At 35.7% G+C, this 25,088-nt stretch overlaps 1 protein-coding gene across 3 annotated transcripts in view; it reads left to right on the forward strand.

Moving 5' to 3' along the window:
• DDX46 (DEAD-box helicase 46) overlaps positions 1-25,088 on the forward strand; it is a 58,539-nt gene that overhangs the window by 28,773 nt on the left and 4,678 nt on the right. For 2 of the 3 annotated variants that reach the window (XM_036898125.2, XM_057490885.1), the window contains exons 16-21: positions 13,399-13,592; positions 15,217-15,354; positions 15,665-15,814; positions 18,872-19,048; positions 20,408-20,626; positions 20,968-21,112. In XM_036898125.2, coding sequence (XP_036754020.1) covers positions 13,399-13,592; positions 15,217-15,354; positions 15,665-15,814; positions 18,872-19,048; positions 20,408-20,626; positions 20,968-21,112 — 1,023 coding nt within the window. The remainder of the gene's footprint in view (positions 1-13,398; positions 13,593-15,216; positions 15,355-15,664; positions 15,815-18,871; positions 19,049-20,407; positions 20,627-20,967; positions 21,113-25,088) is intronic. The other variant, XM_036898136.2, reaches the window with a different exon arrangement.

Consider the following 25,088-nt stretch of genomic DNA (forward strand, 5'->3'; position numbering starts at 1 on the left):
ATTCTTTATATATTTTGGATCTATTGAGATGATCATTTTATTTTTTTTTATGTGGTCTATGATATTGATTGATTTCTGAATATTGTGTCATCCTTGCATCCTGGAATAAATCCGACTTGGTCATAATGGATGATGTTCTTTTGGATTTGGTTTGTTAATACCTGTTGAGGATTTTTGCATCTGTGTTCATCAGGGATATTGGTCTATAATTTTCTTTTTTTGTGGTGTCTTTGCCTTTGGTAGTAGAGTGATGCTGGCCTCATAAAATGAGTTTGTAAGTATTCTCTCCTTTTCTACTTTTTGAAATACTTTAAGAAGGGTGGATATTAGCTCTTTAATTGTTTGATAAAATTCAGGTGTGAAGCTGTCTGGACCCAGGAATATTGTTTTATGTAGTTTTTTGATTACCAATTCAGTTTCATTGCTGGTAATTAGTATGTTTGGATTCTCTGTTTCTTCCTGGGTCAGTCTTGAAAGGTTGTATTTTTCTAGAAAGTTGTCCATTTCTTGTAGGTTATCCAATTTATTGGCATAGAATTTTTCATAGTACTCTCTAATAATTCTTTGTATTTCTGTGGTGTGTCCATTATGACTATTTTTTTGTTTCTGATTTTGTTTATGTGTAAACTCTTTTTCTTAATTAGTCTGTCTAGGGGTTTATCTATTTTGTTTATTTTCTCAAAGAACCAGCTCCTGGTTTCATTGATTCTATTGTTTTATTCTTCTCAGTTTTATTTATTTCTACTCTGATCTTTACTATGTCTTTCTTTCTACTGACTTTGGGTTTCATTTGTTCTTCTTATTCTAGTTTCATTAATTGTGAGTTTAGACTGTTCATTTGGGATTGTTCTAGTTTCTTGAAGTAAGCCTGTATTGCTATGTACTTTCCTCTTAGAATTGCCTTTGCTGTATCCCACAGATTTGGGGCTATTGAGTTTTTGTTTTCATTTGTCTCTGTGTATTTTGCTTGATATAATCTATTTTAATTTGGTCATTGATCCCCTGATTATTTATAAGCATGTTGTTTATTTAGCCTCCATGTGTTTGTAGGCTCTTTTGTTTTCTTTGTGTAATTTATTTCTAGTTTCATACCAGTGTGGTCTGAGAAGCTGCTTGATACAATTTCAATCTTTTTGAATTTATTGAGGCTTTTTTTGTGGTCCAGCATGTTATCTATTTTGGAAAATGTTCTATGTACATTGCAAAGGAATGTGTATCCTGCTGCTTTTCAGTAGAATGTTCTGTAGATAATCTGTTAAGTCCATCTGATCTACTGTAATCTTCAGTGCCTCTATTTCCTTACTTATTTTCTGTCTGGTTGATGTGTTCATTGGTGTGAGTGGTGTGTTAAAGTTTCCTAAAATTAATGTGTTGTATTCTGTTTCCCCCTTCAGTTCTTTTAGTATTGGTTTTACATATTTAGGTGCTCCTCTATTGGGTGGAGAGATATTTATAATGGTTCTATCCTCTTGTTGGACTGACCCCTTTATCATTATGTAATATTCTTCTTTGTCCCTTGTTACTTTCTTTTTTTGAAATGTATTTTGTCTGCTCTAAGTACTTATACTCTTGCTTTTTTCTCCCTATTATTTGTATAAACTATCTTTTTTCCATCCCTTCACTTTTATTCTGTGTATGTCTTTGGGTCTCAAATGAGTCTCTTGTAGGCAGCATATTCATGGTTTTTTTAAATCCATCTGCCACTCTGTCATTTGATTTGTGCATTCATTCATTTACATTTAAGGTGATTATTGATAAATATGTACTTTTTGCCATTTTGTTAATTGTTTTCTGATTGTTTTTTTATCTCCTCTCTCTTCCTTTTTTCCTCCCTTATGCTCCTCCTTCCTTCCTTCCCTCAATATGTCTGAAATGCATGCAATTTTGTACCCCTTTCGAAGAAAGGAATATAAACTGCAGAACATTTGGCTCATTCTTTCTTTCTGCTAGAGTTACTACAAAGAAGAGAAAATTCTGAGTATGTTCATTTGTAAGGTTAGAGATTGTGGTATTTCTGCTCTTTTAAGGTTGAACTTCATAAAGAGGCAGTCAGGCTAATTTTCAGAATCTAACACTTAATGGGTTAGTAGCTATTTATTTCTGTTTACTCTTCTGACTAATGAGAGGGATGCTCAGAGACACTGTTGTGTGCTGCCTCTTCTACAGAGCCACCCATGGTTCCTTAGGTCTTTAGTTCTACCAGGGGAAGGAAGGAGGGTAGGTCATGTGTTCTGCCCACTCCTAGTCTGCTTGAGAAAATTTTCTTAGTAGAACAATCAGAACATTACAAGATTATTTGACTTTGTTAGAGATATGTCAGAGCACAAAAGGCCACGTAATTGTGGTTTATGAACAAAATATAAGGACAGCATGTTAATACTCTTAATCACATCCCTACATTCACTTCAAATGGTTTAAAAATGAAAGAAGAAATCTGAAAATATTTTCATTAAACCATGACTATAGTTTCTATTTTGTCATCCTTTTATCACATTTGCACTAACATCAAATAATTTTGAAATTTCTTAACACTTGCATTTAATAATGGTAAATATCATTGAGATCTGGAAAGCAGCACAGTGGTTTCTACTTCCAGGTAATTATGGTATATGAGAACAGGGACCTATCTCTTTATGGGGCAGAATACTTCATGGAGGCCTTTGACATGTCCTAACACTATTAGTTACTTTTGTCTTTTGTTTTTCTGTAAGTAACAGAAAATATGATCTCAGCTGTCTTAAATCCTGAGGAATTTTTATTTTACAAAGCATAAAATCACTTGGCAAAGTGACTCTAGGTCTGCTTCATTCAGTGGCTCAGTGTTAATATACTATAGTTTCTATACTGCCATACTGAATGTATATCATGGCAGCAAAAAGACTTGCAGTTTCATTCATCACTTCTAGAACAGACAGCTTCCTGGTGAACAAGACAGTTTTCCATATGTTTATGTGTCTTTTTCCCCTTGTTTTCTTTTTTTATTGAAGTATAGTTGATATACAATCTTATATTGGTTTCAGGTATACAACACAGTGGTTCAACAGCCACCCATCAAATCCTTGTGGCCACTACCTGTCAACATAGGAGGATGTTACAGAATCATTAACTGTATTCTCCATGCTGTACCACCATCCCTGTGACCGACCTACATTATGATTGAGAATTTTTGTGCCGTTTCATACCCCTTTCCCTCTCTACCCATGCAGCCCAACCCCTCCCACATGGTAACTGTCTGTCACTTCTCAGTGGCCATGAGTCTACTGTTATTTTGTTCATTTCATTTCATTTTGTTTTAATATTCTACAAATAAGTGAAGTTATATGGTATTTGTCTTTCTCTGCCTGGCTTATTTCAGTTAGCATGATACTCTCTAGGTCCACCCACATTGTCACAAATGGCAGGATCTCTTTTTTTATGGCTGAATAATATTCCCTTGTGTATATATAGCACATCTTAATCCAGTCATCTATTGATGCACACATTGGTTGCTACCATATCCTGGCTTTTGCAAATAGTGTGGTGATAAACATAGAGATGCATATATCTTTTCAGATCAGGGATTTGAAATTCCTAGAAGTAGAATTAGTGGGTCAAGTGGTATTTCTGTTTTTATTTATTTATTTATTTTTTTTTAATAATTATTTTTTATTGAAGGGTAGTTGACACACAGTATTACATTACATGAGTTTCAAGTGTACAACACAGTGGTAGAACATTTATATACATAATTCTAGGTTCCAGCTATCACCCTACCAGGCTGTTACAATATCTTGACTATATTCCTTATGCTATACATTACATCCCGGTTACTAATTTATTTTACCATTGGAAGTCTGTCCTTTTTTTTTTTTTTTTTTTTGTGAGGGCATCTCTCATATTTATTGATCAAATGATTGTTAACGACAATAAAATTCTGTATAGGGGAGTCAATGCTCAATGCACAATCATTATTCCACCCCAAGCCTAATTTTTGTCAGTCTCCAATCTTCTGAGGCATAACAAACAAGTTTTTACATGTAGAACAAATTCTTACATAATGAATAAGTTACATAGTGAACAGTACAAGGGCAGTCATCACAGAAACTTTCGGTTTTGCTCATGCATTATGAACTCTAAACAGTCAGTTCAAATATGAATACTCATTTGGTTTTTATACTTGATTTATATGTGGATACCACATTTCTCTCTTTATTATTATTATTTTTAATAAAATGCTGAAGTGGTAGGTAGATACAAGATAAAGGTAGAAAACATAGTTTAGTGTTGTAAGAGAGCACATGTAGATGATCAGGTGTGTGCCTGTAGACTATGTGTTAATCCAAGCTAGACCAGGGCAATAAAACATCCACGTATGCAGAAGATTTCTCTCAGAACGGGGGGGTGAGGTTCTAAGCCTCACCTCTGTTGATCCCCAATTTCTCACCTGATGGCCCCCCTGCGACTGTGCCTGTCTTAGGTTGTTCCTCCCTTGAGGAATCTTACCCGTCTCTGGCTAACCAGTCATCTTCTGGGGCCATACAGGGAAATGTGAAGTTGGTAAGTGAGAGAGAAGCCTTATTGTTTGAAAAAGTTAGCTTTTTACTTCTTTGCATATTTATGCCCTGTGGCTTCTATGCCCAGCATTTGTCTTGAGGTATCTTTACCACTTGGAAGAATTATGATACTCGGTAAATTTGATATGAGGCACGAATTCTATTTAAGGGTTGTAATTAGGAAGGAAGAAGAAAAGCTATAGAAGTAGCAGGCGGAAGAAAACATGGGAAGATTGATTATTTCTTTGATATATCTTCTTGTAGAGTAACTTCAGCATGTATAGGTTTTAAGCTACTACTTAAATTGCACACACACATTAACATAATAGGAGTATAGTTATATAACCAAAGCATATCTGTAATTACCAGCCATCTGCAGTGAAACCAAGAAAACCAGTTAGGCACCTTAGGCATTTGTGAAAACTTATCTATGATATGGTGGATATTGTCCAAATGAACTTGAACAGTCTGAGAGAAATCAGACAAATTAAAACAACCCATTCCTGGGGACTGTTCACATGCCATATGTTCTTTTAACAATAAATAGTTTGTAGTTGTAAGACTTTGGAGCGCTACAATTTGCACTTCTCCAAATTCTTGGTTGAGTTCCAACAGTATAGATCCAGTCCAATTTTGTTGTTTTACTGTATGCACAGGCCAGCTTAGATATCTCCTTCCTCATTCCCATGGCAGGTCCAGGAACTGGTGGGATGAGTGCATCTACATCTGTGACAGTGCGTGGATCTTTGTTGGGGTTTTTTGATGATCATCTTCTGGCATGAGTCTTCCAGAGGGTGCAGATGTTGGAAGTTCTTTTTCATATCGTATCTTAGTTCATTTTCGGGGTAGCCCAATTAGGCTTTGATCCTCTGTATAAACACAAACAGACCCTTTGCCTACACTTTTATATGCCCTTTATACCCTTGTATAGAACTCGTTGGAGGTTACCACACAGGAACTGCCCTTTTTTTTTTTTTTTTTTTTTTTTTTTTTTTGCTATCACTAATCTACACTTACATGACGAATATTATGTTTACTAGGCTCTCCCCTATACCAGGTCTCCCCTATAAACCCCTTTACAGTCACTGTCCATCAGCATAGCAAAATGTTGTAGAATCACTACTTGCCTTCTCTGTGTTGTACAGCCCTCCCTTTTCTCCTACCCCCCCATGCATGTTAATCTTAATACCCCCTACTTCTCCCCCCCTTATCCCTCCCTACCCACCCATCCTCCCCAGTCCCTTTCCCTTTGGTACCTGTTAGTCCATTCTTGAGTTCTGTGATTCTGCTGCTGTTTTGTTCCTTCAGTTTTTCCTTTGTTCTTATATTCCACAGATAAGTGAAATCATTTGGTATTTCTCTTTCTCCGCTTGGCTTTGTTTCACTGAGCATAATACCCTCCAGCTCCATCCATGTTGCTGCAAATGATTGGATTTGCCCTTTTCTTATAGCTGAGTAGTATTCCATTGTGTATATGTACCACATCTTCTTTATCCATTCATCTATTGATGGACATTTAGGTTGCTTCCAATTCTTGGCTATTGTAAATAGTGCTGCAATAAACATAGGGGTGCATCTGTCTTTCTCAAACTTGATTGCTGCATTCTTAGGGTAAATTCCTAGGAGTGGAATTCCTGGGTCAAATGGTAAGTCTGTTTTGAGCATTTTGATGTACCTCCATACTGCTTTCCACAATGGTTGAACTAACTTACATTCCCACCAGCAGTGTAGGAGGGTTCCCCTTTCTCCACAGCCTCGCCAACATTTGTTGTTGTTTGTCTTTTGGATGGCAGCCATCCTTACTGGTGTGAGGTGATACCTCATTGTAGTTTTAATTTGCATTTCTCTGATAATTAGCGATGTGGAGCATCTTTTCATGTGTCTGTTGGCCATCTGTATTTCTTTTTTGGAGAACTGTCTGTTCAGTTCCTCTGCCCATTTTTTAATTGGGTTATTTGTTTTTTGTTTGTTGAGGCGTGAGAGCTCCTTATATATTCTGGACGTCAAGCCTTTATCGGATGTGTCATTTTCAAATATATTCTCCCATACTGTAGGGATCCTTCTTGTTCTATTGATGGTGTCTTTTGCTGTACAGAAGCTTTTCAGCTTAATATAGTCCCACTTACTCATTTTTGCTGTTGTTTTCCTTGCCCGGGGAGATATGTTCAAGAAGAGGTCACTCATGTTTATGTCTAAGAGGTTTTCGCCTATGTTTTCTTCCAGGAGTTTAATGGTTTCATGGCTTACATTCAGGTCTTTGATCCATTTTGAGTTTACTTTTGTATATGGGGTTAGACAATGGTCCAGTTTCATTCTCCTACATGTAGCTGTCCAGTTTTGCCAGCACCACCTGTTGAAGAGACTGTCATTTCGCCATTGTATGTCCATGGCTCCTTTATCAAATATTAATTGACCATATATGTCTGGGTTAATGTCTGGATTCTCTAGTCTGTTCCATTGGTCTGTGGCTCTGCTCTTGTGCCAGTACCAAATTGTCTTGATTACTATGGCTTTATAGTAGAGCTTGAAGTTGGGGAGTGAGATCCCCCCTACTTTATTCTTCTTTCTCAGGATTGCTTTGGCTATTCGGGGTCTTTGGTGTTTCCATATGAATTTTTGAATTATTTGTTCCAGTTCATTGAAGAATGTTGCTGGTAGTTTGATAGGGATTGCATCAAATCTGTATATTGCTTTGGGCAGGATGGCCATTTTAACAATATTAATTCTTCCTAGCCACGAGCATGGGATGACTTTCCATCTGTTAGTGTCCCCTTTAATTTCTCTTAAGAGTGACTTGTAGTTTTCAGAGTATAAGTCTTTCACTTCTTTGGTTAGGTTTATTCCTAGGTATTTTATTTTTTTTGATGCAATTGTGAATGGAGTTGTTTTCCTGATTTCTCTCTCTGTTGGTTCATTGTTAGTATATAGGAAAGCCACAGATTTCTGTGTGTTGATTTTGTATCCTGCAACTTTGCTGTATTCCGATATCAGTTCTAGTAGTTTTGGGGTGGAGTCTTTAGGGTTTTTTATGTACAGTATCATGTCATCTGCAAATAGTGACAGTTTAACTTCTTCTTTACCAATCTGGATGTTTTTAGTTTTTTGAGGAACCTCCTGTGTATAAAATGAAAGTTCCTGTGGCCAGGATTCTCACTTGGCCCTGGTTGGGTAGCTCACTACACACGTGTGGGCAATACGTCGTTATTGACTCTATACAAAGAGCCCTGCACAGTGCTCTGGGAGACACAGTGGCATGGCTGCAAGGCTGCAGGAGAGCAGAGCAGAGCCTGGAGTGGTGGTAGCGCTGAGGACAGAGGCCCAGAGGGTGGCAGTGAGGGTAGAACAAGGTCCAGAGGCAGAGACCGGCTTGCTGCATGCAGACTTGCTTTGAGTGAACGGGATTGTAGTGATTGACGTGCCACCATGGAAATAAAGTTGGTTATAACCCTTTCACCCCACGAACGTTCTACTGTAATTTGTTTGGTCACACTGACTCCATAGTGAACTTACCAGTGGCTGAAACCCATTGGCAAGGCACCTCCATACTGCTTTCCACAGAGGTTATACCAATTTACAGTTCTACCAGCTGTGTAGAATGGTTTCCTTTTTTCCACATGGTGGCCATTCTATCTGATGTGAGGTGATAGCTCATGGTGGGCTTTGATTTACATTTCCCTGATGATTAGTGATGTGGAACATCTTTTATTGTGTCTGCTGGCCTGTATTTCTTCTTTGGAAAAATATCTATATAGGTCTTCCTCCTATTTTTTAATCAGATGTTTTTTTTTGGTGGTGAGGCATATGAGATATTTATATATTTTGGATGTTAACCCCTCATCAGATAAATCATTTACAAATACATTTATTCTCCCATACTGTAAGTTGCCTTTTTGTTCTGCTGATGGTGTCCTTTGTGGTATAGAAAATTTTTAGTTTGATGTAGTCCCACTTGTTCGTGATTTTGTTTCCCTTGCCAGAGGAGATGTGTCCAAGAAAAAATTTCTCATGTTTATGTTCAGGAGATTTTTGTCTATGTTTTCTTCTAAGAGTTTTATGGTTTCATGTCTTATATTTAGGTCTTTGATCCATTTCGAGTTTACTTTTGTGTATGGAGGTAGACAATAATGCAGTTTCATTTTCTTGCATGTAGCTGTCCAGTTTTCCTAACATCAGTTATTAAAGAGACTCTCTTTTCCCCATTGTATATTCATAGTTCCTTTATTGTATATTAATTGACGACCATATATGCATGGGTTTATATCTGGGCCCTCTGTTCCGTTGATCTATGGGTCCATTCTTGTGTCAGTACCATACTGTTCTGATTACTGTAGCTTTGCAATATAGCCTGAAGTCAGGGAGTATAATCCCCCAGCTTTGTTCTTTCTCAGGATTGCTTTGGCTAGTTGGGGTCTTTTGTGGTTCCATATGAATTTTAGGATTATTTGCTCTAGTTCATTGAAAAATGCTTTTGGTATTTTGATAGGGATTTCACTGAATCTTTAAATTGTTTTGGGCAGGATTTTTGCCTCATTTTATTACCAAAATTTTCAAATGCAGGACATCTGAGAAAATTGTATGGTAAATAAACATCCTTGAATAGCCAATACTAGATTCCACAGATAACATTTTCCTTAGTGCTTTCAAGACATTTCAAAAAATGTTGTAGCATTGGTACATTTCAATATGCATATTAATACTTGTTCTAATTTAAAAAAAATAAAAGACAACAGGTAAATAATAGTGAAATGTATAGATCTTAAGTGTACCAGTTGATGAGGTTTGACAAATGCATGTAAGCTATGAAACTGAAACTTACTAAGATATAACCTCAGAAATTTTCCTCAGTTAATCCCTGTCCCCCTCCCCCAGAGGCAACCACTTTAAATACATTGTTTCCCAAAATATATTAGTTTTACCTGTTTTAGAATTTTGGGCAAATGGAAACATACATTATGAGCTGTTTGGTGTCAGAGTATCTTTCACTTAGCACATTTTGCATTTTGGATGTTAACTGTTAGAACTGTGATCAAGGAAGATTTTTTTAAATGCTAGTAATGAGTGGTTGCAAACCATAAGGAAACAAAATATGAAACACATCAACTGGAAATTCTAGAGCTAAAAAACTGTAATAATTGAGCTTAAAAATTCACTAGTTAGGCTTAGTTAACATCAGGTAAAAGATGGCAAAACAACTGCAGTGAACTTGAGACAGAGTCAAAGAAGCATATAGATGGTTGTAGATATGCTAGATGCATTTTGTTTTTGAGATTCATTTGTGTCTTTTGCATATATTAATAGTTCTTCTCTTTAATACTGAGTAATACTCCGTTGTATACAAATATTGTAGTTTGTTTAGTCATTTCTGTTGGACACTTGGGCTATTTCCTTTTTTTTTTTTGGCTGCTTTAACTATCCCATGGGGTACACCACAATTGGAATACAGAGTAGTTCAAAACTTCTTTGTCCTGTCCTCCATAAAAGTAACTATAAGTTAATGCTTCTGTCTGTAACCCCTGGCTACCACTAATGGGTTCTTACAAGAATGTTTGTAAATGCAATCATACCTTAATGGAACCTTTTGTATTTGGCTTTTTTCACTAAGCGTAGTGACTTTGAGATCCATTCAGGTTGTTGATTGCATTGTTCATTTCTTTTTATTGCCAAGTAGTATATATTGTATAGATAACCACTCTTAGTGTATCTCTTTATCTGTTGAAGGACGTTTGGGTTGTTTCCAATTTTTGACAATTGTGAATTTAGCTGCAATTAAATACCCAAGTACAGCTTTTTGTGTGAACATAAGTTTTCATTTCTCTAGATTAGATAACCAAGAATGGGACTGCTGGGTCATATCTAAGTGTACGGTTTCTTTTGTATTTATTCTACTTGGGTTCACTGAGCTTCTGGAATCTGTACATCTGTCTTGCATCTAAACTGGGAAATTCTTGACTGTTCTTTTTTTTTTTCTTTATTTTATTCTCTCTTTTTGGGACTTCAATTATGTGTATATTCAACCTTTTGAAATCACCTCACATGTTACTGATGCTTTATTAAGTCTTATTTTTCAGGCTTTCCCCCCCCTTCTGTAAAGATGAGATTTTCTTTGATGCTGTCTCAAGTTCATTACTGTTGTTGTTTTGCCATCTCTTATCTGCTGTTAATTAAGCCTAACTAGTGAATTTTTAAGTTCAATTATTATAGTTTTTTAGCTCTAGAATCTCCAGTTGACTCTGTTTTATGTTTTGTTTCTTTAATTAGAGTATGTAATCATTCATTACTAGCATTTAGAAAAATCTTCTTTGATCAAAGTTACAACAGTTTTTTAGAAACCTTTAACTATTAATTATGACATCTTGGTCATCTGAAGTCAATTTCTATTGACTGTCTTTTCTTTTGACTTTGTGTTACATTTTTCTCTTTCTTTAAGTATCTAATAATTTTGGTTTATGTACTGGCCTTTGTGAATAATAAATTGGGGAGTCTGCATTCTCATGATTTCCTTAAGAATTTTTTTTTTAAATAGGGCATTAACCTGGCTTTATGGTGTTCAAAACAGCCTTTCTTGTAATGGGTAGCATCTGAAATATCTGTTAAATAATTTCTTTCAGCATAGCTTGATTTCTGCCCTGTGCATGTGTAGTTTAGGGCTCAGATATTTAGGCAGCATTTTCATGTACAATTTATGCATGCCTGCTCTTCTGTTCTTTCCAGGATTTCTCCTAATTTCTAGTCCTGAGTTTGTCTTGTTCTGTATTGTTTTGTCAGTCAGACTGTTCTATTCACATTTTGTCTTCCTAACCAGAGCTGCCCATGGCTTGCCTCCAGACAAGTTTAAAACAAATAAATGAAATCCTGTATGCTTAACTAATGCTGTTACATTCTTCCAAATGTTAGCTCTCTGATAGTTCTGCCTGCTTTTATTTACTGTCTGATGTCTTCAGGTAGTTGGTCTTTATAGTTTGTCCAGAATTAATACTTGTTATCTGCAGAAGTGTTGGTCCAATAAGTACTTCTTCTACATTGATGGAAACAAATGTGTTTTTTTAATGCAAGTAAGGAAATTTTTTGCATAATCCCCTGTCTGCACTTCTTTTACCTCTTTGGTCAGAATTAGATCTCTTGATTATCCCTAAACCGTTCATAGGGAAGGGGAATGACTAATGGTTCTTAGAGAATTGTCTTGGGACCCTTTAAGTGTATCTCTGAGACTTTTGGGGGTTTCAAGAGGTCAAAAGTATTTCCATAATAACTCCACCATGTTATTTACCTTTTTCATTCATTCTCTCATGAGAGTGTAGCATAGTTTTCTAGAGGCTACATGGCATGTTATATTGCTGCAGATTAAATGCAGAAGATAGGAGACTCCACCTTTCTTCTATTAAGCCAGACCTGAAAAGAGATTTGCAGAAATATCAGTTATTTTTCATAAAGATATGTTTTTTAATTTTCACACGTAATGGCTTTATTGTTATTTTTAAACAAATTAATAAGTATTTTAAAATTTTGTCAGTTCTGGTTTCTAATACATTAAATACTGATAGAGATGACCTGCATAAAGTAAAACTGTCTCTGGACCTTACCAATTTGAAGAGTGTAAAGGTAGTTTTAGCACAGAAAGTTTGAGAAGGGCTGGTTTATACTAATGATTCACCACCTGAGACTGAGAATTCTGGTTTGATATAAATGACCATGTACACATAGGTAGATATTTGTACAAAATTGGGATTATGTTAAAAATGGAGAGTTTTAATGGTTGCTGGGCAGGCATCCCCTAAACTTCATTAGCATATTATATTCAATTCCATAGAATAAAATATGTGCAGTTGAGTTAGTAGTCAGGATATTCATTCTAAAGTAAAAGTTTTGGTATCTTTTAATTATAAACTTAATTTATATTGTTATTGATTCCATTAATTTTTTATGAAAGTTTTGAGTGTAGTGATTTTTGTTGGATCTTAGTTTCTTTGACATAAGGTCAGAACACTTTGTTTAATTCAGTCTTTGAAGAATACATTTAAAATTTCAAGCAATATAAATTAATATTGATAAATATTTAGCTACTAAATATTCTGTGTATGTTAAACTCAGACTTTATATGAAATCTTAGAATACCTCTTGCTGCAAAATAAATTTCAAGGTTTGAGTATTTATCCCATTTTCTTCGCTGGTTACTAGAGATTCCTGGGTACCCCATCATAAAATATATATGTGGCCTGGACACCTTGTCATAAAACATTTTGTTATTTTATGCTTTGTTTTGTCACTTATTCTGAGTCTCTTTGGGTAACATTTAAGAAAGATCCAGTTGGGTACTTTTTAACCAGTGCACCTCAAAATTACAAATGGAATTATATACATAATCACATAATTACATATGTAATCTGATTCAGTGGCTTTGGAGTAGGATCTGATACTTTACATTTCTACAAGCTTTCATATGATGCTGCTTTTGGTCCTTGGACAAAACTAAGTAGCAAGGCTCTAAATAACCCATGGGGGAAGGAGAAAGATCAGAATCCTGTCAATATAGACAGAATGTACCTGCCTTTTCTTCCTTTTCCTTCAAAACAAGTATCAGTTAGTGATTCTGAGATTGGGTTTGTGCAACTTTAAGCCTTGTATACCAGACAGGGCAAAACAAAGGCATATTGGAAGATTGGTATGTGAGTTAATAGCAATAACCTTTGATCTTCTGGTTCAGAATCCTTAGCTTTTTTTGTGTGTGTATTGTAGTTGTTGGACATGTGATCTATGAAAGTTGATTTTGTTTTGTACTCCGTGTTGTAACCTCTTCCTCTGTCAGAGGAAATGGTAAATTTAATTGGAACATGTGGTTTTACAGCTCTTTTCTTTAATTTACTTTCAGGCATTGATCAGTATGACAGAGACAGCATCATAAACGACTTTAAAAATGGGACCTGCAAACTTCTTGTGGCTACTTCTGTTGCTGCCCGAGGTCTAGATGTGAAACATCTGATTCTGGTAGTGAATTACAGCTGCCCCAACCATTATGAGGATTATGTGCACAGAGCAGGACGAACTGGAAGAGCAGGCAACAAAGTAAAAATTTTAAAAAATTGATTTCTATTTATATTAAAATGTAGGTGCGGCTTTAGGATTTTAAGGAGTAGATAATAGGAGCTTGGGGGACATTTTGAAAATCCTCAACTATCAGAGTGTGGGGAAGAGTTGATGTTCATCGTTTATATATGAATTCATGTCTAAGTATTACTAAAAGTATCAGATACCTAGCTGTTCTCTGTAGCAGATGATGTTAACCATACATGTCCCTTTCAGGATTTTTTTCCCTGCCTAAGGATTTCTATATATACATATGCATACACACACACATATTATATATCAGTATCTTTCATTGCTTTTTAAAAAAATGTGGAATCCTAAAATATACTCACACCCACATATCACCTCTCTTCCCCCTTCCCTGTCCCTATATACATATATATTACTTGCTTTTTGACTCAACTGTATCTTGGTAAATATATAGAGCTAATTCATTCTTTTTGAAGGCAGCAGAATATTCTGTTGTTGGAAACATTGATTAAGCCTGGACATTTCTTCATACTGAAGCAGTAATATTAATTAATAGTAATAGGGTAATTAAATGCCAGGCAGTGTTCTAAGAGCTTAACATGTAGCATTTCATTTTATCCATACAACTTTTCTTTTAGTGAGTAATATTACCTCATTTAATAGATGAGAAAAGTTGAGCATATAGAAGTTATTTGCTCAAGGTTATACAGCTAAATAAGTAGGGATACTATTTATTCTTTTAACCTGAGTTATTCTGTGAATTTGGGAAACTTTTTGTTCTAAAGGGTCAGGTAGTAAAACTAGCAGCTGTTCGGGGCCACATACAGTCTCTATCGCATAATGCGTGTGTGTGTGCGTGTACATGTACATAACCTTAAAAGGAATGTGATGCCATTCTTCTCATGGGTAGTGTAGAAACAGGCCATGGGTCAAATCTGATGAGTAGATGTTACTGAAATAAAATACTAAACCATGTTTTAAAATTTCTAATAGTTCACTGGTAGGAGCAAAATGTTTCTTGAAGATGGCAACTGGTTGTGGTTTGCTATTTCTGTCCTTCCAACTCCAGTCTTTCTCTTGCTGAACCAAAAAGCTGCCAGGGACATATGAAGCCTTAGGCTTTACAGAATCCCGGGAGGTGATATAGCTGAAGCTGATTTCATTTTTTTCTATACAAAATGCATTGTATATACATATATACACATGTTTTTATGACTTTATATGAGTCTTGAGAAAGTATGGGGAGCTACATCCTGGTAAGTTATACTGGTTAGTTATATTGAGTAGAGGGGTGCAGTAGGAGGAAGGGAATGCAACCAGAAAAGCAAACAATAAATTACTCTATTAAGTTAATATGTATGACTGCAATTTTGCATTTATATATAATCACATATATTTCTACTTGCCTAAAGAAATTAGGAATTTTCTGGTTTTGCTTATTTTCAGGTATTAAACTTAGATATTTCACTGAACCACTAATGAATATAGTAGGACTCTTATGATCTTTAAAATTCTTTAGTAATGAAGTTAGTCTTAAGATTTATTAGGTGGTTTAGATTTTATATTATTTATGATCTAAGTAGGATTCATCTTGTTAGTGATTGACAGTTTCCACTTTTTCATCATTTATTAGGGTTATGCGTATACTTTCATCACAGAAGATCAAGCTCGCTATGCTGGTGACATAATTAAAGCTCTTGAATTGTCAGGGACTACAGTGCCCCCTGATCTAGAGAAACTCTGGAGTGATTTCAAAGATCAACAGAAAGCTGTGAGTTTTTCATTCCCCTTGTTTTATGCAAACATTATAATATTTTAAATATTGAATATTAATACTTGTAAATCTTGGTAGGATAACTTTTGCTTATTTCTTTGGTGGGGAGGGAAGCAGTGAGAACAAAACCCTTTCTTTTGCTTCAACTCAATATTTGTGTAGTCTCCATAGGATACTCAGTTTTTTCTCACAAGCTAATGAAGTTTTTTGCTACATTAGCATACATCATCTTAAAAATATTTAATTGCTGTAAATGCCTGAACATTAAAATTTTTTACCATGCAATAAACTTGTTTTTCCTTGAAAGGAAGGGAAAATAATTAAGAAGAGTAGTGGTTTCTCTGGTAAGGGATTCAAGTTTGATGAAACAGAACAAGCTTTGGCTAATGAGAGGAAGAAGTTACAAAAAGCAGCTCTTGGTCTGCAAGATTCAGATGATGAGGATGCTGCCGTTGATGTAAGTATTCTTATTCTGTGCCTCTGTCTTGCCAATTGAAGTAACTGCTCCTTTTGTACTGAAGGTCTTGCTGTATGCTTGTTGGGATAGCCAATTATAGAAAACATTTTTGGTGTATACCTCAGTCAACCCTTTTTTCTATATATATTTATTCACATATTTATGTATTTGCATAAAAATGAGATATTGCTTTTATAACTTTATTTACAATAGCAGTCTTATGTTGAAATCTTCCCATTTTAATAAATTCACTCATACTATTCTTGATGGCTATGTAACATTTCATTAAATAGATATTCCACAATTTAATGAGTCAAACCCCTATTTTTTAATATATGGGTTGTTTCTCTATATTGATTATTTGGGATATACTTTACTATTGTAAAATATACTTCTTTGCTCATCTTTGCATATTCATCAGATTAAGTCTTGAGGATGGGTGTATAAATAGAATTGCTGGGACAAAGGATATATATATAATTTGATTTTGAAACTGTCAGATTACCTTCCCTCATGGTCAGTACTAATTTGCTCTCAGTGTAGTGGTGTATGAGAGTGCTTGGCTCCCTATATCTTTAACAACATTGGTACTAATACTGTTTTTTATATTTTTAAATTTGTTATAGAACATACTTCTTAATAATGATAGTCAACATTTATTGAATGCTGCTAAGTGCTACGCACCATGCCAGATGCCTTACAGGGATTATTTCAATTATTTCTCAGAGTAGTTGGACTAGGTAGATACTCAAAGTATTCCTGTTTTGTAATTGAGGATTCTGAGGCTTAGAAATAATAACTTCCCATGCTTACATAGCTGTTATTAAGCTATGGCATAGCTATACCCGTTCCATTTTTACTTCAAAGCCCATTTAGCTTAGGTCATTATTTGCGAACCAGTGAAGATGGACCCCAAAGACTCAGCAAGTTGAGGTTTTCAGAGAAACTATTCTTTGGGACCCTAACCAAAGGAGCTCGACCTTTAGAAGAGGATATTTTCCTTATAAATTAAATTTGAAATGTCTCTAGTATATACCATTAGTAATGGGATTAGCATATCAAAGGACATAAAAAGTCCTTAATTAAGGAAGCTTGTTTAACTTTGTTTAACCCAGATATCCTCCAACATTTATTTGGTCTTTGATCATAGAACTTTTTTTTTAACATGCTATACTAAAACTTAGCTCAGAACACAATTTTGGAAGTCAGGAATTCAATCTGATCTTGTCATTGGAGGAAATTGAGGCCCAGAAAAAGTATCTGGTCTATGGCTGCGCTGGCTCTTAGACAGATCCAGGACCAGAACCCAGGTCTATTAACCTTAAGCCATTTCTTTCTAGTGTACTATGCTGGCTTAAAGTCCAAAAGTCAATGTTTTAGTTATCTGTGATGGTATAACCAGTCATTCAAAAAGTTAGTATGTTAAAAAAATTATTTCTTGAGGGTCAGGAAACCAGGAGCAGTTTAGGCAGGTAGTTCTGGAGTAGGATCTCACAAGGTTACAGTCAAGCTGTTGGCCCAGGCTGTAGTCACCTGAGGGGCTTGACTGATAAGGACCATTTTCTTCCAAAATGGCTCACTGACTCTGATGTTGGTAGAATGTCTCTACTCTGCCTGTGTCTCCTCACAGTGTGGCAGCTGGCTTCCCCCAGAGTGGGTGATCCAAGAGAGAGAGCAAAGAGAATGACGTAGTGCCTTTTATGCCTAGTCTCTGAAGTTACATACTGGTACTTCCCCTTTATTCTGTCTGTTAGAGGCAAGAATAAGCCTGGCCCATACTCAGAGAGGCTCTACTTCAGAAGGGAAGAATCTTAAAGATCTTGTGGCCTTGTTTTAAAACCACCTAAAGTTTTTTATGTTACTTTGTACATGTAAAAATATGTAAATATGTTGATTGTTTCTGTGGTTGGTGAAATAACATATTTTTTGTAAAAAAATTTGAATAATACTCATGAGTCAAGTCAAAAGTTAAGTTAGTGCTATCAAACTAGCACCATACAGGTTCCCCATTGCTGATTTTACCCATTCATTTTAGATTTTAATCCCAATGTATGCTGTTTAATTTAAAAGTTTTACTTAAAACAATTAAATGTTAAGTTTAAAAGTAGTTGTTAACTAAAATCCTTTACTAGTAACAAATATTTTAAAAGAAGTGAAGTTCTTTCTATTTCAGTGAAAGGACTTTCTAAGTTAACCTAATTAATTTTAAACTCTGAACAAGCTTTTCTCTTTATTTGAGATTTAGAAGATAAGGCCTTAATAGCCTAATCTGAGTATATAGGAGGTGCATCTCCTTATTTGGTATTGTCAGTAGTAATTATTCGGTAAAAGGTATCTTTAAAGGGAAATGCAAATAGTTTAAGAGTGAGATCTGGCTTACCTGAGGGTCATCGAATGGCAGTAGGACTCACGTGACTCCTGGAAAGCCAAAGGTTTTCAGCATTGCTCTGGCTTTGATGGGGAAAACAACCTTCATTTCTTTCCTTTCTTGCGTCAAAAGAATAAAGCAATAAAGCCTTCTTTTCTGATTCTGTTGCCATTGTTTAGTGGAAATCCAATTGCATTTTAGGAGTTCAGAAGAATTTTGGGAGCTCTGCCTTAGGGTCATGTACCATTCCTCCTAAATCATTGACTATATTTTTGCTTGTCTACTGGCCTCAAGTTATTGCTTCTTCCAGTCTTTTTCATTGCAGTTAATTTAACCTCCAGTCTTGGGTCCTGGAGCAGCTCATCTGCGTCATATGGCTGCTCTGTTCTGAAAGCACATGTTCCTCATTTGCTGAGCTATGATATATTTTCTGGACCACTCAGGAGTCTGCTTAAATGGTTCATGCAGCATTGTATCTCTCTCTCTTTTGTTTGCCATAGACAACTGAGTTTTTTAAATAAAATGTTCACCCTTAGTGAATAGCTGATGTATTTCCTTTTGATCTGTGTGGATGAATTAACATAAATATAGCTGATCCCAGTCTTTTAATAGAAATATTCTTTATTAGTTTCTATAGATGTACTTAGATTGGTATTTTAATCAAATTTTTGCTATTTTTTCCTATTTAGATTGATGAGCAAATTGAAAGCATGTTTAATTCAAAGAAGAGAGTTAAGGATATGGCTGCTCCTGGAACATCTAGTGTTCCTGCTCCAACTGCAGGAAATGCGGAGAAACTAGAAATTGCTAAGAGATTGGCTCTTAGAATCAATGCTCAGAAGAATTTGGGCATTGAGTCTCAGGTATTAAGTAATTTGTTCCAAGTCTTAGTCAACACATTTTATAAGTTCTCAGATTTAAATGCTTTTCAGGAATTATGTCCACACAGTTGAGTAACAAGTTGTCTTAGACATTAAATTAGTGAAAATTTAACATTCTGAATACAGAGCTCTTTAATTACTGCATTTGGATGATTTTTCTAGTGTGGTTAAGTGAGGTCTTAATGCCTATTCTGGAAGGCCTGTTAACATGTTAGCTGTGGCTGGTTATAAAGTAGTGTTCTGATTGATAGTACCAAAATCTTGAAACACTTTTTCTTTCTTGATATGCTTTTACTGGGCACACAAACAATTCCTTAGAAGTAACAAATACCCAGTTACATAATTCCAGTTAACATGGGTTTAAATAGTGAAAAAATGTGTTAACTATTTCACATGCCATCTTTCTCTTGGGAGCTTTTCTGTTCATTTCTAACTAAGGGTGAATTTTCATAGCACTCCCAAAGAAAAGTTTGTTCATTTTAACAACATTTTTAAGATTTTTGAAAGTTTGGGGATCTGCAGGGCTGTCCAATAGGCTATATAGATTCAGGTCTATAGTACCCAAGCTGGGATGCCAAGTCAGAGGCTAGTGTACTGATTCAGTAAGGCAGCCAGAATCCAGGCTTGGAACCTTGGGTATCTGCATCCTTTTTGTTCAGTGGGTAAGTTACCATGAAATGTTTACTGTACTCAAACCTGTGCCTCCTCTGAAAACAGGGATTGCAGTCATAGTCTGTACTATTAATATTAATAATCAAATAATAATATTTGGTGAAATCAAATAGCTATAACTTACCACTGTTGTTGGAAAAACTTCAGGTATGAGTCACGAATTACGAAGAATTCTATACACATGAGGCTCACATTGTTTTATCTATTAATGTCCACATTAAGTTCAGAAATTTTTAAAGGTTTTGAGTAAGTCATTGGGTATAATTTATTGTATGTTGGGTTGGGCCATATGGGGAGGAGGAGCTCTGGTGCTAGTGGACAATGATTCTAATTACAGAGGAAACTCCTAGGAGTCACAAAACATGGAAACGATTTTAAAAATATTGTATATTTGTACTGTATATTGTACTTTATCAAGAGATCTCTGATTGTCTGTGACCCAGTAGAATTTTTCATATAAAGTTGGATGTTCTTTAGTTTTCTTATCAAAGTAAGGGAGATAAATACCTTAAACTATCAGTTATAAATATATACTGCTAAATTGCACATATGGGTCAGATTCTACATTAGGAAGATGATCTTAGTGGCTTTCCACAGAATAATTTGTGGTGGGTCCCTGATCTTGCCTCTGCCCTCATTTGAGATTTGACTGTAGGTCTTCTTTAACTGCAGGATGTGATGCAGCAGGCCACCAATGCAATTCTCAGAGGTGGCACCATCCTGGCTCCCACTGTATCTGCAAAAACCATTGCAGAGCAACTCGCTGAAAAGATCAATGCCAAGCTCAATTATGTGCCTTTGGAGAAACAAGAAGAGGAGAGACAGGATGGTGGACAGAATGAATCGTTTAAGAGATATGAGGAAGAATTAGAGATCAATGACTTCCCACAGGCAAGTAACAGGTTTAAATCTTTCTCTTAAAATTACAGAGTAGAATTCTTTTTTAGGAGTAAAAATACTTTGTCAATGTAAAAAAATTTACAAGCCTATGAATGTTTATTTAATAGGTACTTCACTATTTATCTACATGGGGAGACAACAATAGGAATTCATTTTTTTTTAGTATGTTGTAGGTACATGTTCCAGGATCTAAAAAGGTATGATGAAGGTGCTAATTATAATCTTAATGTTGACTGTAATTTGATTTAGCCAACTTATTTTATTCTTTGTCAGTATGCCAGGTCTTTTTATCTGGAAGATGATTTTTTTTCCCCACACCCTTTCTTTGATAGACTGCTAGGTGGAAAGTAACCTCTAAGGAAGCTCTGCAGAGAATCAGTGAATATTCTGAAGCTGCAATTACAATCAGAGGAACATACTTCCCACCCGGCAAAGAACCGAAGGAAGGAGAGCGGAAAATTTACTTGGCAATTGAAAGTATGTACTATTGGTTCTGTTTCAATCTTGAGTTAGATCAAAGTAGATATGGTACAATATACAGAGATTGTTAAGTCAGTTCTAAAAAGGACTGAAAATAAGGAACTCCTATAAGCAAAAATAGTTACATATATCATTGAAGGTCTTTATTTAGAAGTTCAGTACATACACGAAGGTGGATGATGTATGTGTTTGAGACTCTTTTGGTTTTGACAATTCAGTCGAATTTGAAAATCATTCTAAAAGAAAACATGCATCTTTAAGTACTGACTCATTTATGTTTCCAGTAAGTAGAACATTCTGGCCAAAGTTTAAATTAGCAAGTAAGTGAACTATGTTAGTCTGCTTAATGAATGATTATCTAAGCACTCATTGCCTCTGAAATTATCCTGTCAAAGTTCATGCATACCTTCAAAAAATAACAAGAGAATAATCAAAATACCATAACTGAAATGATGTAAGGAATGCATTATCCAAGAGCAGTCAGGTTTGCTTTTTAGTCTTATTTCATACAGTCATGAATGAATCCAAAAGACAGTTTCCATTTTGACTTTTTTCCCTGATGTGTTATCTTGTTGCGTAATAGGACAACTTGCCTCCTTCATTTATGTTTAATCTGAACATCTTTGTGATAGACCTTTAAGTGTAGTCCAGCATTTCATCTATTTAATGAGCTAAATATTTGTTGAATACTCTTGCAGCTGTGGAGAGATTTACTCTGAATTGTACGCCTAGAGTCTGCATAGCTGGTGCTTACATGGCTCAGATGGCTGCAGAGGAGCTCCTTCCACACCTCATTGTACATTCAGACACCAGTCCGAGTCGTACATATCACTTATTTAACAGGAAGCCTTACCTCCTCCCACTTGACCAGTATAGCTCCTTACCTGCTTTGTTTTTCTTCACAGTACTGGTCACATGGAATTAGAGTATATTTTTGCTTGTTTGTCTCTCTCCTACTAGGTAGAGCCCTATGAATGCAGTGACTTAGTCATCTGCTGTATTTCCAGTGTGAGACATATGATGGACAATTGATAAATTTTTTTGAATAGTGTATGATAAAGCCCTATAGCCACATGTCTTCAGGACACATTTTTTGACAGGCATATCTGTTTGATCTCACTAAAGCTATGCTGTCCAGTAGAACTCTCTCTGATGGCTATGAAGCACTCGAAATACGGCCAGTGTGACTGAAAATTTTTACATTTCATTTAATTTTTACTAATTGAAATTTAAATAGCCAAATGCCTGGTGGCTACTATACTGGATAGCTCAACTCTAGAGTATGTTTTTGGAAAGATAAGTGGGAGATACTTTGATCCATTGAAAGTATATTGTAAGTAAGGTGTGTCACTAGTTCATTTTTTTGGTTGTATCTTGGCATTACTTTGATTTTTGTGAAGACTTCATGATTTTAGGTAAGTTTGTTATTGAAATAAATATAAACTTAAAAAAGACTTTAATTATGTATTAGGATTGATTTTTTTCCTGGCCAAAACAATTTCACAAATGTTACTTAAAGCAAGTTGTACTGTGACTATTTATTCACTTCCCGTTTAGTTGGTGATTGTTTTTGTGTGGCTTCTTAGCGTAAAGACTACAGAAGAAGAAACACGTGGGCAGTGTGCATCCCATCCACTCCTAAGTAGAAATTGTTTCCTGGTCAGAATGCTTGATGAGGTCAGAGTAAGTTAAAGCATTGAAAAGTTCTCTTATCAAGTGTCTTGCCTGAGGATTTCAGCCCTGGGCAAGTACACTATGGATTCAGTGAGACCGAGAAATAACAATGAAATGTTCTTGGGGTGAAAGGGCTTATACCTGGCTTTATTCTCTCAGCAGTAGTTCGAGCACTAGAATCACATCCTCATCCAGCAGTCTGCAGGTGCATAATCCACCTCCATCTCTGCCTCTGCCCAGAGGACTGGGCAGAGCTCTTTATATAGTGACTCATCAATAACAGCGTATTTGCTACGGGTGTGGAAGCAGCCTGGCAGCAGGCCAGGTACATCATCAAGTAGTTTAGGGTCAGGCAAGGATCCTGACAATAGGAACTTCCATTTTCCCCGCACCAAGATTCTATTTTTTTTTTCCTTCAATAACTGTTTGCCTTGTTACTATAAACTTTTGATTAGTTTCCAGAGTTCTGATAAAGTTGATTTTAACAATTTTTACAAGTTAATTCACTGCTTTTGTGGAGGGACAGGCTTTTGGAGTTCCCAGCTCTGCCATTTCACCGATGTCACTCTCACTTTTGGATTTTTAAAAACTAATTATGCTGCATTGTTACAAATGTAAAACTCAAAACGCAACCTTTATATTTTCCATATTATTGCCATTCTACCATTACTTTGGAGTAAGACTCATGCATGTTTTTAAATGGTGTACAAAGCATGTGGGTCCAGACTAGGCAAACTGCATTTCTTTGTGATTGTGACTTTGAGAAATTAACTCATATCTATTTCAAGTCAGGTTTTTAAATGGTACCCTTTAATGATGGCTGAAAGTCCACCAGCGACTCTGTGTGTTTCTAAATCATATAACATCATTCCTTATTAAGAAGTAAAATGGGGGTTGCTCTTACCTAGATCTTCAAGGAGAGAATATTACACTGACATCTTTCTGCAGGTGGAACTGGACAGGTGTCACTTGTTACTGTGTTCATTAGTCTATACAGGATGGAGACACAGAGTCATCCAGTGAAATCTGATGATAAAACCTTTGGTATACATGGTGTCAGCTTTTTATTCTCACCTCAAATATCATGGGTGTCATTTAAGCAAAACTATTTTAAATGTTTGCATTATTGAAAAGTAAGTCAGACATGACTGCTTTGAAAAAGGATCTACTATGTAATTTATTAATTTAAGGTAACTGCTTGTTTAATATAGTAAAATTAGTGTTTAAAAGTTCAGTTTGTATATAACTTCATCAAAACTCATCTGTGCTGTCAGATGAAGTGAGAAGCCCACAGCTGCTCTGACTTCTCATTCCACTAGAATGGTTCTGGTCACTTGTCTCCACTGTCAACTTGTACTTAGGAAATTATACTAGTTTTATAATCTAAGCAAGCTTTTTCCCCTCAACAAAAGAAATCACCTTGTCAAAAATGAATCTTGAGAACTCTAGAGACATAATAATGCTGAATAAGAGCTGGAGATTGGTAATGAGAAGATCAAAAGCTTTGAGAATTTTCATAGATGGTTAGATTTTTAAAGGTTGAAACTCCCTCTAAATCAACTGAACACTAATAGGATGAAAACAGGTGTTGGAAGGAGCCCAGTGTCATGTCTTCAGTTCTGTAATTGGAGGGACCCCACTGCCTGGCTCCTTGGAGACTCTTTGTAGCTCGGCAGCTCCAGGCCTCTCACCAGGCAGTAGGAAGGAGAACAGGAAGGACTTACATGCCTAGCCAACCTGTATAATTTATAGCCTGTTTTGTGACCCTCTTTTTTTACTAGTGGAGAATCCCTTAAAAGCAGCCACAGTTGTTTTAGGACCAATGAAAGGAAATGCCTCTTTTTCATGGCCGCTTATAAACATGTGTAACCCATTAGCTAAAGAAACTATATAAGTCAAAAATTTAAACTGATCATAATGATCAGGCTCTAACTAAAGTAGGAAAATTACTCTTCTACTTGAGTCTAGATGAATGTCTTCCTCCATTTTTCTTTTAAACACTGGATATCAATAAGCTTCACATTAAGTCATGCCAAGTAGCTTGTTTTCCTCCTGAGTTTCATTATAGTTTTAGTATTCAGTTTGGCTTGGCTTTTGTTTCTACCCTTATCTTCACTTTCATCCACTTCTCTTCTTTCCTGCAGCTTTAAAATGTGGTTGGTGGCTGGTGAAGGTGTAGGATTTAAATTAGATGTGTTGCTATGACTTCACAGCCATGCTCATGGCCCTTTCCTTCTTCCTATTGTTAAAACCATTTCTCCCTTTTCTTCTTCCTCCTCCTTCACTGCCTCCCTCTCCT

This window comes from Manis pentadactyla, chromosome 13 (genome assembly GCF_030020395.1).
Source record: "Manis pentadactyla isolate mManPen7 chromosome 13, mManPen7.hap1, whole genome shotgun sequence".
NCBI classification, from domain to species: Eukaryota; Metazoa; Chordata; class Mammalia; order Pholidota; family Manidae; genus Manis; species Manis pentadactyla.